The following is a 14,566-nucleotide window of genomic DNA, read 5'->3' on the forward strand; positions in this document are numbered from 1 at the left end:
TTGGTGATGGACAGGGAGGCCTGGCGTGCTGCAGTGCGTGGGGTTGCAAAGAGTCGGACACGACTGAGCAAGTGAACAGCAACAGTAGTTATGGACTTCAGTGAAGGATGCATCTTTCATGTACCTTTTCTCTCTTTCCCTTTGATATTTCTGTCTGGAGAATTTGAACCCTTCTGTGCTGAAAGGGCCTAACCAGTGTATGTTACAGCTTTGTGCATCCACAGATTCTAATATAATGGCTGGTTTGTGGTTCCTCAGTGGACTATTGTTAATAATTTGGTATCCCTCAAAATAAATATTTTAAAGCTATTGAATATTTTCTGAGAGAGATAATAGAAACTGATTTAATATTAATAAAATTTGATATCCTTTTATTTTGAAAATTGAGTGTTATTGTATATTCAGAACAAAAGTTAACTTTCTGATTTGACTGCTATACTCCCTTGCTGATCTTCTATTACGTTAAACAAATTCCATTCACACTCAAGATAGAATCAACTTCTGTTAGATACAGTTGCAGTGTCTTATGCAGCATATTAATATGTTTAAATGTTAATCTTATCTGGGTTTATGTTAGCATATTGCCCATTTTTTGATAGTTCTTATTTTTCTTTGCTTTTTCTTTTACATTTTTCTAGACCTGATCTCATGGGAGGCATACTTAGTAAAGATTTATAACCAACATCATAAAATAAAGAGCTGATTTCCATTAGACAGCATGTTGCTGTGATATATTTAGTGTCTATCTATTAGCTGACTGTGTCAAAATGAATTGTACTTGGAAAAAAGGTCATATGTAAGTCACACGAATAAGGGAGGTCAGAGGATTTTACTGTTTGCCTGTTTGTTGTATTGAATTTCTACTCACGTTACTATTTATTTTGGTGGGAGTTGGACGATTCTATGTGTAGTTACAAATCTGCTGGAAAACAGCAGGTAACTGTTCCCGTGTTTCTGATTTATTACAGCCATGTTTTGGAGCCCCTTATGAACTGCCATATGGCTATCTTCCTTTATGCATCTTGGCTTTCATAGATGAATTGCTCAATTACTATTTGCAAAAGAAAAATGCTATTACACTTCTTCATAAACTTTAGAATCGCTATGAAAATACTTAAAATCCTGTGAGAAACTTTAATTCATTAACTCAATAAATTATCTTGGTTAGAATACATTTCTAAACCCATCTATGAACACCTCATTGAGTTTGAAAATCATCAAGTCTTGAAGAAAAATATAATTAAGGCTTTTGATTTTTATCACATAAGACACATCACCTTAATTTTACTTTTAGATATTTCATATATTTGATGATCTGATGGCATATTCTTTTATATTATGCATCTACTAGGAGGTTACCATTTATATGAAAGTATCCTATTGATAATTGAACATTTGTCTTTTAATTTCGAGAAAACGTAGTTAATGGAACAATCCTATTGTCTGTAAAATCAACTGGAAGAGATATGTTCCAGCCAGTAATAATCTAAGTTGCATTAATTTCAAATGTGTCTAAGATGTTAAATATAAATTATGAGAAAAATGGAAAAAAACCCTCAGATAAAATATCAGGTTTCCTCTAGGGTTGGTTGGTGTTTTCATGTCCTGTAAGAGTGAGGCCTTTTGATGCTTAGCTAAATTATGGGCTTTTGATTCAGAGAAGTATGGAATTAAATCCTTACCCTGTCACTTTCTAGCTGTGTGGTTCTAGGCACATAACCTCTATAATTTTTGTTATCCTCAGTTTTATGGTGAGCAGAAAAATACTTCACAGCCTTGAGGCAAGTATTAAAACTACATAATATATATTTCTGCTGTGTCTGATGTTGAGACACAACCTTTCATGTTGAAGACAGTCCGATTGATAGCACAACAGACATTTGTTACTTACTTATTCCTGCTTTTGGAAGTTAACCCTAGTGAACTCTTCTGCTAAAACCTTTTCTCTCTCTGAAAAATTTTGAGATAAAATAGCAAGGGGAAAAGAGCACGATTTATCCACAAGCCTGAAGAATGTTCAAGGAGCAGGCCAAAGACCAAAAGCACAAGTCAGTCTGACCTGCATTGAAATGCAGACTCTAAAGCCCCTCCCACAGATGTGATGCATGACAGTGCCTCAGGTCATGTGGACCCATGCTCAAGTTCAGAATCTGTAGTATGAGGGAGGACATACACATTCTCATAATAAAATTATTTTTTCAAAAGAGAATGAGACGTTTAAATTCATGCATTCCTTTGTGAATTATAATGATATGAAAAAATCTTATAGCAAATTGAGGAAAGTCTCTTAGGCAATGGAATTACATTAGGAATATTAGTATGCATTGGACTTTTCATTTATAAAGCAACATGGCTTTAATTCCCTGTCTCAGTCATAGACATTATACAAAAATTCCTGTTAGATTATTGAATTCCACAACAGAATCTTTGTTATCTTATGTTTTAAGTTATCAACACGGGGAGCAAAAAATGCAAATATTATTGTTCAGTTAAATATATAATTAGTAGTAATGGTGCATGTTTTCCCAAGGTTATTGATATTAGAATATTATTAAAGGTACCCAAAGCATTACTAAGTGATATTTTTGCCTGTTCTGCCATTGTACACACTGACATGTATGTGTTACTTTATTTTGCTAATTACTGTAAAATTAGTACATGCTAGTTAAAAAGTTTATAAATGAATAAACTGTACTAAATTAAAATCTCATATTCCCCACCTCAAAATTTCCCTTATCCCTTGTAAGAAATAATCGCTTAAAATTTTGAATGTGCCCAGATGTTTTTATAACTTAGATAAACTAAGTAATTTGCATTTCTTCTTTATGTTCTCAAAATTCAAATAGCTCATAAATTGATCACATAAACTGTGAAAATCTTCCACTTACAGATGTCCTCTTTCCATTTACCTACCCATAGCCACTGTCACCTGCATCTTTTCTCCCAATCCCATTAAATGCTGAGATCATCACAGTGCCATCTATCTCAATCTGTGAACTTAGATTAATTTTGGAAAAATGCGAGATATTTTGGAGGGCTATCTAATTCATCATCCAGCTGTTCCCTGCAAGAAATCATAATTAGGTATTGTATTAACCTGCCAGCCGTACCCAGGAAAACAGAATCAGAAGTATAAGAAAGTCTGATTAGGATTGAATATCTATAAACGTGGTCCTCAACCTTGGAGACACATTACCCTGACTTGGAGAGCCTGTAAAGAATCAGACACGCACGCACATGCGTACAACAATGCCCAGTCTGAGCACTGGGACGTTTAATATGTCATTCAGGTTTGGGAAATACTGTCTAAAATAAAACTGCCCTTCATCAGCCCTTCTAAGGAAAAGGTCAGAATAAATGGACATTTTCAGGCAAATGTGAGTGGTTTTGACAGAAAAGGAGATCCTGGTGTGCTAAATATGAAGTGAGGATGGATATTAGGTAGTGTGACACAGTTGACCTTTTATACTAGGTCCTCGACTCGTGGAATAGATGGAACATTCTAGAAGTGTCTGGTTATTAGAGTCCAAATATCGATGGGATTAAATGATGTTCTCCTGTTTATGTTCTGGGAAATACTAGCCAAGAATATGGGGCTAACAGATTTCAAGCATGCTGCATAACTGTTGCTCCCTCAGGAGATACAGTGCTCATTTGTACCTTCTCATTTGACGTGTTCAGAGAGATACTATAGTCGAGAAACTTGTTGAACTTTGGTTTGTTTTTAAGCCCAGTGTTACCCAAACATGCACATCCAACAGATATTTTGTTGAGAACCACTTTGAGCCCAGCCATGTTCTAGGTACTACAGAAGGAAGGTCAGTAAAAGTCCATGCTTAATAGAGCTTATCTTCTGGGTGATGGAGGGGTGGGGGTGGAAGATAAACAAATAATCAAAAAAGATCCCCAAATAATGAGTAATATGAAGAAAATAAAACAGAAAGGTAATAAGATGCCAGGGTGCCAGGTACACTCCTTCAGAACCTGGGGGATCAGAAAGGGCCCGTCTTAGGTGGCTCTCTTTAGAACAAAGCCTGAGATGCCAAGAGGAGCTGGTTGTGCCAAGATCATAAGGGAAGAACTTTCAGAGGGGAGTGAACAGCCGGTGGTAAAGGCGCTCAGGGGAGCTGAACTTGGTTTTCACACAGAGGCTCCCTGTGCTTCAAGCGTTGTGGACGAGGTTGCCAAAGATGGTGCTAATGTCTGATAAGGAATTCAGATTTTGTTCTAAGTGGTAAAGGAAGCAGTGGGGGTAACATAATTTATTTTACCTTTAAAAATCATACCGACTGCTCAGAGGGAACGAGATTAGGGATATGGTTGGGCATGGGCATGGGAAAGAGAAGGCTGAAAAGATAAGGAGGAGGCCATTGAAGTAGTTCTGGTGAAATACTGCTTTGTTGAACTGGGTGGTCATAGCTGAGATGAAGGGAGATGCCCCGATTTGGGATATAATTTGAAGACACTGTCACAGAACTGCTTATTTTGTGTGAGCCTGAAAATTGGGTGTATGAGGTATTGGGGCATTGAGGGATAAGAGGAATCAAATCAAATTAATTTGACTATGAAAAACCCTTAAAGTGTCTGCCTGCAATGTGGGAGACCTGGGTTCGATCCCTGGGTTGGGAAGATCCCCTGGAGAAGGAAATGGCAACCCACTCTAGTACTCTTGCCTGGAGAATCCCATGGAGGGAAGAGCCTGGTAGGCTACAGTCCACGGGGTCGCAAACAGTTGGACACAACTGAGCTACTTCACTTCACTTTCTTTCTTTATGAAAAACCCAACTTTATTATTATTATTATTTTTACTGTGTTAGAAAATATTTTGGTAAATGCTTATTTGTGAAGTAGAAAGAAAAGGAGGCAAATGGATAGATTCCCTGGGTATTGGTGTTACTGAAATATTTGCTTAGTCTGGTATGGTCTACATGAGCGTGACCTCATTTGTGGATCGAGTCATGGTAAGGGGACCTACCACGTGGCTGAGTAGATCATAATAAGATCCCTTATTTTGTTGCATGTCTTGATTGTTACAGTTAAACAAAAAAAGGAGGAGGAGGGGAAGAGAAGGAGAACAGGAAGGTGGAAGGGGAGGAAGAGGTGGAAGAGGACACAGAAAAGAAGAAATAAAAAATTTAAAAGTTAAATATCAATTATTGAGAACAGTTTCTGTCTCATCCTAACTTTTTCACATATGCAGCTTTACCATATGTCATGTAGGAGAAAATAAAAGCTGTTTAAGTGTGGGTTTTGCAGGTGTTAGGTAGATGCATCCTGATATTGTGAAAGGAACACTGCTCTTGGTCTTACCATATAATAGTTTTGCAAACACCAGAGGGTTTTTTTTTTCTTGCCATTTTGACATTTAATTTCCTCATTTGCAATTTGATGGTACTAGCTCAGCAGCATTCCTATGGTCTTTATAGCTTCAGATTCTAGAGTCTGTCAGTCTAATTTCACATCTTTCCAAATTATTATTGATTCCAGTTTCCCTTAACAATTTTTAAATAGAGATGCTTTTACTTTATTATTTTTTTATTGAATAAAAATGACATGTAACAACAGTTTTTAATGCATGTATCTGGCTGTGTGGTGAGTGAAGTTTAAGAGCCTATTCTCAGAGTGTAGCTCTGACTTGAATGTCTGGTGATACTTTCCTTTATGTTGCTGAGTAAGATGAGAAAGTGAAACAGCAGAAACAAGTCTGAATCTTACTCATTCATCAACTACATGAGCAACTTCCATGCAGAATCTGATTCTAGTTTTTGAATACAAGAGGATGTTCTCACTGTTCATGTCAGTAACTTTTATTTTCATCTGCACTTCATAGAAACAAACTTTACTGGGGGTTTCACAGTGAAAGCTGACTTCATGCAGATGGTGGGATTTAAACTGCTATATAGAAAGCAGTTTAGACCATAGTAACTTCTGCAGATGAAACTTTATGATATAACTGTTAATGATATGATCTTCTTTAAATGGTTGCCATTTTATAAGTTAAAAAGCAAATCAGACACTGCTTATTGGCGTTTTAGGGGACAAAGTGAAATAGATACTCTCCAGATGCACTGATTTCCTTCTTGCTCTTTTCTTCTAGGGGTTTGTAGGAAATGCAAACGCAGACAGTGTTGTGTACTATAGACTCCAGCCTTCTATCAAAGCCAGATTTCTGCGCTTCATCCCTCTAGAGTGGAACCCCAAGGGCAGAATTGGAATGCGAATTGAGGTGTTTGGATGTGCATATAGTAAGTATTTGTTTATCCAACGCAGTGGAATAGATATCAAAGGAGATGTTTTAAAAGCCAACTATATGCTGAAATTGACTTTAGAGTATGTAAAGAGACGGAAAAACAGGGGCAATTTTTGTGGAAAGCTTTATATGTGCCCATACATGCCAATATTGGCTTATGTTTTCTGCTTTTATATTTTAAATCAGAAATGGAAGCATTTTATTGACAAATTGATACAGAGATAAATAGATAGATGTTTGTAGACACATGTGAGTCCATTTACCCAAATCTGATATTACTGACTATATCTTAACTTGTAAATATTAGAACTTATCTCTGTAGGCTATATTTTATGATGTTTCATTTGGGTAGCCAAAATTTAATAAAAGACAGTGACCCATTTAGTAAAACCAATCATCTGTTATGAGAACAAAGAATGCTTTTCCTCTGCAGCCTAAAAATAATATGCCATGAAACTCACTTATAAATATGCTATGCCCTGAACATAAATTCATAGAGAAAGTAAAGACCCCTGCCAAAGTGTAAAGTGTGTTTGAAATACTTTCATATAAGAAAAGGTAGAAACCACAGATTTCACTTAGTCTCCTCCTAATGAAGCATTTTGTTATGTCTTTCTGTGGGACAGGGACCTAAGAGTTATTGATAGTCTACCTCAAGCCACACTATCCTGTCAGATGCCCTTCTATTAGAGAACAATGAGTTAGTTAATATGATCTACAATTATCAGACCAGCAGTCTGAGGTTTGGAGACAGTCAGTAATTTGCCCAGTGTCTCACAACTTAGTCCACAGAAGAACTGTTCAGTTCCACTACATCCTGATTCCTCTAGTAAACCTTTATTTCTTTAGCCACTAAAGCTTTCTTCTCACGTGTCTCATCGCTTTTTCAGGCTCACTTTATTTACGTAAAAGGTGGGCATGTCATACAGAGGACAGGCAGCTTGTTGAAATTGTCTGCACTGCGTCCGAGAGAGAAACGACGTTGACAGAAATGTCATGATTGTATTAATAGCAATAGAGCACTCATGTTAATAGGATTAATTTTTATAATTCCAAAAGTAACACTTTTCTTCAGTGCTTGTTATATGTTTGACACCACATTAAGCAGTTAGTTTATAATTCAAAACCAAGTCCAGATAAACATTATTAGGTAACTCTTCCATTCCCCTGCTTTGCAAATGAGGAAGCTAAAGCTTAGAGATTCGACTCTTGAGGCTGTGACTTGCTCCAGTCCCCCAGATAGGAAATGACAGGATTTGCAGCCTCATCTGCCAGATTCCAGAACCCCAGCTCATGCTCTGCCTCCTCCAGCTGTTAAATCCAAGACGAGCCATGGGCAGCTTAACTTCTCACCATCTGCCTGACTTCCTGGTAGCTTTCTTGGCTTCTGCAGTTCAGCTCAGCTGCTCCTGGTATGTGTTAGCGCCTCCCTTTACAATGATCTCACTTGAATAAAATTATCCTTAAAGAAAAAAAAAAAATCCCACCCCAGATTGTGATTCTGGAACACAGAATCTGGACAGTCTTATTTGTCTTCGGATTGTGGAGTTTTACATGCCATACAATGGACAATCAGCAAACCAAACTCCTAAACGATTCATATTTATAGTTACATTTTCTACTGGTTCAGAGCATCCACTTTGCAAAATATTTATCACTGTATAATAATAGCAAACAGTTATTGAGCACTTACTCTGCGTCAGATAACAGTTTTTATAGATATTCTAATTTAATCCTAAAAATCACCCATCCAAAGAAGTCTTAGAAATATTAAGCAGTTTTCCCAGCAGCACACACTTCATATTTTGAATCTCATATGTAAACTCAACATTAGTTTAACAAGGCTACTGATGCTAGTCTCCTTTGTAATGTCCCTATGAAGTGGCTGCTGGGAAAGGAGGGTCTTTGAGTCTCTGAGAAGTAGCGGCAAGTTCCTTTGAGTTCTCTGCTGCTTTGTGCTGGATGATAACTCATCTTCCTCCCACTTCCCACCCTTGTATTGATCTGCAGCCCCATGGAACAGTGTTTTCACTGTGACTTCATTTGCTGTCTCTTGGAGGAAAGTACATCAGCTGTGCATTTAGTCAGCCTCCTTTTTTCATGGACCCACGATTGAAGGATCAATACTGAGAGGAAGTATTTTAAACTCAAACATAAAGACACATGGTAAAATGATATTGTTGTTGCTGTTCAGTTGCCAAGTCATGTCCTACTTTTGAGACCCCGTGGCCTGCAGCATGACAGGCTTGCCTGTCCTTCACCGTCTTCCAGAGTTTGCTCAAACTCGTGTCCATTGAGTCGGTGATGCCATCCAACCATCTCATCCTCTGTTGTCCCCTTCTGTTGGATAATTTTGTATAAAAGACAAAAAAATAAACTTAATGGAAAAATACTTTCATAGATGACCAAAAAATAACCTCAACAAGGTTGGGTGTGAATGCATTATGGGAATGTATTTGATCAAGTTGACTTTAATTCCTCAGTTACACCATAGTCAACACTTATTCTCATGTATGCATAGCATTAGCCTTGCAGAATATTAGTTTACTAAAACATTATACTATTTATCATTCAGTTCAGTTCAGTTCAGTCGCTCAGTCATGTCTGACTCTTTGCGACCCCGTGAACCACAGCATTACCAGGCCTCCCTGTCCATCACCAACTCCCAGAGTCCACTCAAACCCATGTCCATTGAGTCGGTGATGCCATCCAACCATCTCATCCTCTGTCGTCCCCTTCTCTTTCTGCCCTCAATCTTTCCCAGCATCAGGGTCTTTTCAAATGAGTCAGCTCTTTGCATCAGGTGGCCAAAGTATTGGAGTTTCAGCTTCAATATCAGTCCTTCCAATGAACACCCAGGACTGATCTCCTTTAGAATGGACTGGTTAGATCTCCTTGCAGTCCAAGGGACTCTCAAGAGTCTTCTCCAACACCACAGTTCAAAAGCATCAATTCTTTGGTGCTCAGCTTTCTTTATAGTCCAACTCACATCCATACATGACCACGGGAAAAACCATAGCCTTGACTAGACGGACCTTTGTTGGCAAAGTAATGTCTCTCCTTTTTAATATGCTGTCTAGATTGGCCATAACTTTCCTTCCAAGGAGTAAGCGTCTTTTAATTTCATGGCTGCAGTCACCATCTGCAGTGATTTTTCAGCCCCCAAACATAAAGTCAGCCACTGTTTCCATGGTTTCCCCATCTATTTGCCATGAAATGGTGGGACTGATGCCATGATCTTAGTTTTCTGAATGTTGAGCTTTAAGCCAACTTTTTCACTCTCCTCTTTCACTTTCATCAAGAGGCTCTTTAGTGCTTCTTCACTGCCATAAGGGTGGTGTCATCTGCATATCTGAGGTTATTGATATTTCTCCTGGCAATCTTGATTCCAGCTTGTGCTTCCTCTAGCCCAGTGTTTCTCATGATGTACTCTGCATACAAGTTAAATGAGCAGGGTGACAATATAAAGCCGTGACATACTCCTTTTCCTATTTGGAACCAGTCTGTTGTTCCATGTCCAGTTCTAACTGTTGCTTCCTGACCTGCATACAGGTTTCTCAAGAGGCAGGTCAGGTGGTCTGGTATTCCCATCTCTTGAAGAATTTTCCACATTTTATTGTGATCCACACAATCAAAGGCTTTGGCATAGTCAATAAAGCAGAAATAGATGTTTTTCTGGAACTCTCTCCTTTTTCGATGATCCAGCGGATGTTGGGAATTTGATCTTTGGGTCTTCTGCCTTTTCTAAAACCAGCTTGAACGTCTGTAAGTTCATGATTCACATATTGCTGAAGCCTGGCTTGGAGAATTTTAAGCATCACTTTACTAGCGTGTGAGATGAGTGCAATTGTGCGGTAGTTTGAGCATTCTTTGTTATTATCTTTCTTTGGGATTGGAATGAAAACTGACCTTTTCCAGTCCTGTGGCCACTGCTGAGTTTTCCAAATTCACTGGCACATTGAGTGCAGCACTTTCACAGCATCATCTTTTAGGATTTGAAATAGCTCAACTGGAATTCCATCACCTCCACTAGCTTTGTTCATAGTGATGCTTTCTAAGGCCCATTTGACTTCACATTCCAGGATGTCTGGCTCTAGGTGAGTGATCACACCATCGTGATTATCTGGGTCATGAAGATCTTTTTTGAACAGTTCTTCTGTGTATTCTTGCCACAAATACAGAATTTCTTGCCACAAATACAGAATTTGTATTCTTGCCACAAATTCTTAATATCTTCAGCTTCTGTTAGGTCCATACCATTTCTGTCCTTTATTGAGCCCATCTTTGCATGGAATGTTCCTTTGGTATCTCTGATTTTCTTGAAGAGATCTCTAGTCTTTCCCATTCTATTCTTTTCCTCTATTTCTTTGCATTGATCTCTGAGGAAGGCTTTCTTATCTCTCCTTGCTATTCTTTGGAACTCTGCATTCAAATGGGTATATCTTTCCTTTTCTCCTTCGCTTTTCACTTCCCTTCTTTCCACAGCTATTTGTAAGGCCTCCTCAGACAGCCATTTTGCTTTTTTGCATTTCTTTTTCTTGGAGATGGTTTTGATCCCTGTCTCCTTTACAGTGTCACAAAGCTCCATCCATAGTTCATCAGGGACTCTTGTCCATCAGATCTAGTCCCTTAAATCTATTTTTCACTAAGGGATTTGATTTAGGTTGTACCTGAATGGTCTAGTGGTTTTCCCTACTTTCTTCAATTTCAGTCTGAATTTGGCAATAAGGAGTTCATGATCTGGGCCACACTCAGCTCCCGGTCTTTTTTTTTTTTTTGCTGACTGTATAGAGCTTCTCCATCTTTGGCTGCAAAGAATATAATCAATCTGATTTTGGTGTTGACCACTGGAGAGTTAATATGAGTCAGATGCTATTTTTTATAATCTTAATGACACAGTGAAGTCAGTACTTGTATACTACCATTGTATGGTCTGCTAAATGACCCCTGTGACTTGCTCCGGGTTGCCTGGCACAGAAATATCTGTGATCACTAGTGTTCCCTGCCCTCAATAGGACGAGCTATAGGTCAGCAGAAGAATCCAGCTTAGGATTTTGTCTTCAAGTCTCCTGAGTAGCCCAGATCAGACTGGATTTTCCCCAGATATGCAAGCCCATTTTTCTGCAATCCTTACAACGAAAAGAAAAAAAAAAAAAAAAAGGAAAAGTGTTAAGGGTGCAGTATGAGCAGGGTAGGGTCTCTCCCGGAGCACAGACTCTGGACACCTGTCCATGTTGGCAGTGAAGTGGGCCTCCTGGGGGCTTGCAGAAGGCCTGGAGCATTGCATCTGCCTGCCGGCTCGTGTGTTCCCATTGCCTGCACCATGTTACCATGACTTTGGGGGGGAGTGTGATTACCTGAGCAACTCACTCAAGAATATTGTGTACTACAGTGCTTCAAAAGTCTCCTGACATGGGGAAAAGTGGACTCACAGAAATTAAGGACTTTGGAATTGCACAGCCTGTGTTAGATCTAGGATCTGAAATCAGATCCGTCACCTTCCAAAACTAGTACTCTTGATGAATCAAACTTGTGTTCATCCTTTAAATATCTATTAACACTGGCAAAAAAAGAAATCTACTTTTTTTAGTGCAGTAGGGTGTAGGGAGGAATTTAAATTAATATACACTTTCTTAAAGATGAGAAAGTGTGATGTCATGAAAATGACACAAACCCAAAGCAAAATATGGTACAATTAGTATAAGGTGTTAGGAATGAAGTGATTAATAGACTAAGGTTAGTATGAGAAAGTTTATGGCAGTAGGTTTTGAAACTAAGGTGCAGATATTTTTGCATGGGAGGCTGTGAAAATGGTCTAAATAGGAGAAAGGGTGTGGTCAGTCAAGCCTGGGAATGAGGATCAGTCTATATGCTTGGAGGATCAGTTTGCATTTGAGAATTGTGATTCAGACTGAAATATGGGTGCAGGGTGGAGGGCTATATGAGGGGTACAGATTAAAGGCAGCAGCTCAGTTGGAAGGTTTCTTGAATTCCTTTGTGCAAGTGACAGCTGGAGTCTCAGACCAGAGGACCAGCAATACGGAAAGAGAGTTCTCCTGAATTGAATAAAATTCACAATATGATGAGACTACTGTTGAATCTTTACCATCTAAGCCACCAGGGAGGCCCCGGTGAGTCTGCCTGCAATGCAGGAGACCCAGGTTCAATCCCTGAGTTGGGAAGATCCCCTGGAGAAGGGAATGGAAACTCCACTCCAAATTCTTGCCTGGAGAATTCCATGGACAGAGGATCCTGGTCGACTACAGCCTATGGAGTTGGATAGGACCGAGTGACAACACTTTCTCTTTCACTATCGCATCAAGAGAATTCGGTGATTTTATGTGAGTAGCCACTGAGTTATCATCAAATTTGAGCGACTGTCTGGAAGGTGATACCATTTACTGGGAGGAGGCACTGGAGAACAAATAAGTTCTGGAAGGGAGCAGGAGAAAGAATTAATTCCACTATTGAAGCAACAGTTAGAACTGGACATGGAACAACAGACTGGTTCCAAATAGGAAAAGGAGTACGTCAAGGCCGTTTTTGTCACCCTGTTTATTTAACTTATATGCAGAGTACATCATGAGAAATGCTGGGCTGGAAGAAGCACAAGATGGAATCAAGATTGCCAGGAGAAATATCAATAACCTCAGATACACAGATGACACCACCCTTATGGCAGAAAGTGAAGAGGAACTAAAAAGCCTCTTGATGAAAGTGAAAGTGGAGAGTGAAAAAGTTGGCTTAAAGCTCAACATTCAGAAAACAAAGATCATGGCATCCGGTCCCATCACTTCATGGGAAATAGATGGGAAATAGAAACAGTGTCAGACTTTATATTTCTGGGCTCCAAAATCACTGCAGATGGTGACTGCAGCCATGAAATTAAAAGACGCTTCCTCCTTGAAAGGAAAGTTATGACCGACCTAGATAGCATATTCAAAAGCAGAGACATTACTTTGCCCACAAAGGTTCGTCTAGTCAAGGCTATGGTTTTTCCTGTGGTCATGTATGGATGTGAGAGTTGGACTGTGAAGAAAGCTGAGCACCGAAGAATTGATGCTTTTGAACTGTGGTGTTGGAGAAGACTCTTGAGAGTCCCTTGGACTGCAAGGAGATCCAACCAGTCCATTCTGAAGGAGATCAGCCCTGGGATTTCTTTGGAAGGAATGATGCTAAAGCTGAAACTCCAGTACTTTGGCCACCTCATGAGAAGTGTTGACTCACTGGAAAAGACTCTGATGCTGGGCGGGATTGGGGGCAGGAGGAGAAGGGGACGACAGAGGATGGGAAGGCTGGATGGCATCACTGACTCGATGGACGTGAGTCTGAGTAAACTCCGGGAGTTGGTGATGGACAGGGAGGCCTGGTGTGCTGTGATTCATGGGGTTGCAAAGAGTCGGACATGACTGAGCGACTGATCTGATCTGATTGACTCAGTGAGTTTGAGCGACAAAAATACGGAAGATAGGAACTCCATAGCTTCTGGGTTGGAGATACAGAATTGAAACCTATACAATATCATTAGTTATTAAGTCATAATCTTTCTACTTACTGTCGATAATAAAAGTATAAAGTTTAAAGCTATGTTTGTACAACTGCTCATGTCTTTGAAAGACAGAAATGCTTTTCTCTCATAATTAAAACAGGTCTTTCATACTGTTTTTCAGGTAGTGTGCATTTTTTGCCAAAATTTAACCTCACCCCCTCCCCATTGTGCCTAATGTGTGTTGGCTAGAGTTATACATGCAAGCTGTCCCTGTGAATATTGCTGGGAAAGTGGCTGTTGTGAGACCCACACATGGTTTTATTACCCTCTCTCCCAATGAGTTAGAGCAGTAACTTGTTATGAAGGAGCACCAAGTGAATGGAAAATCCATATCAAAGAGCATGTTCTCCTTTTATGTTGGTAAACCTGAAGTTGTTTCCTGAGTAATGAGAGAAGCAGAAGCTAGATTTTATGGGTTCAAAGGGAAAGTATAAATTTCAGATGTCTTGGCCGTAGCCACTGCAAACATGTTTATAGATCTGGACAAGAGGTTTTGGGAAGGAAATAACTTGTGGAAGAAAGAAAAAGACAGTGTTTGATGGTGAAGAAATACTGCTCTATGCAGTGTGTCCCAAAGAATAAACAATGGTAAACAAAAGGCAAGAAAAGAAAATAACCGGGTTCAAGCGAGTGCGTCTGAGGAGTCCTTCGGAATGGCAATTAAGCCGCAGGAGATAATGTTTAATTGTGGGTAAACTGCTGAAGCAGTTGCCCTGAGAGTAAATTCTTGGTTTTTTTCTCTAGTTCTTATGGGAACACTCTTATTT

The 14,566-nt window shown here is 39.2% G+C and overlaps 1 protein-coding gene across 1 annotated transcript in view; it reads left to right on the plus strand.

Moving 5' to 3' along the window:
- Window positions 1-14,566, plus strand: part of CNTNAP4 (contactin associated protein family member 4) — a 285,905-nt gene that overhangs the window by 147,652 nt on the left and 123,687 nt on the right. The window contains exon 4 of the mRNA XM_086349985.1: window positions 6,098-6,245. Coding sequence (XP_086206111.1) covers window positions 6,098-6,245 — 148 coding nt within the window. The remainder of the gene's footprint in view (window positions 1-6,097; window positions 6,246-14,566) is intronic.

The sequence above is a fragment of the Bos grunniens genome, chromosome 18, assembly GCF_055505025.1.
Source record: "Bos grunniens cultivar Pamir isolate PY7600 chromosome 18, Bosgru_T2T1.0, whole genome shotgun sequence".
Classification (NCBI taxonomy): Eukaryota; Metazoa; Chordata; class Mammalia; order Artiodactyla; family Bovidae; genus Bos; species Bos grunniens.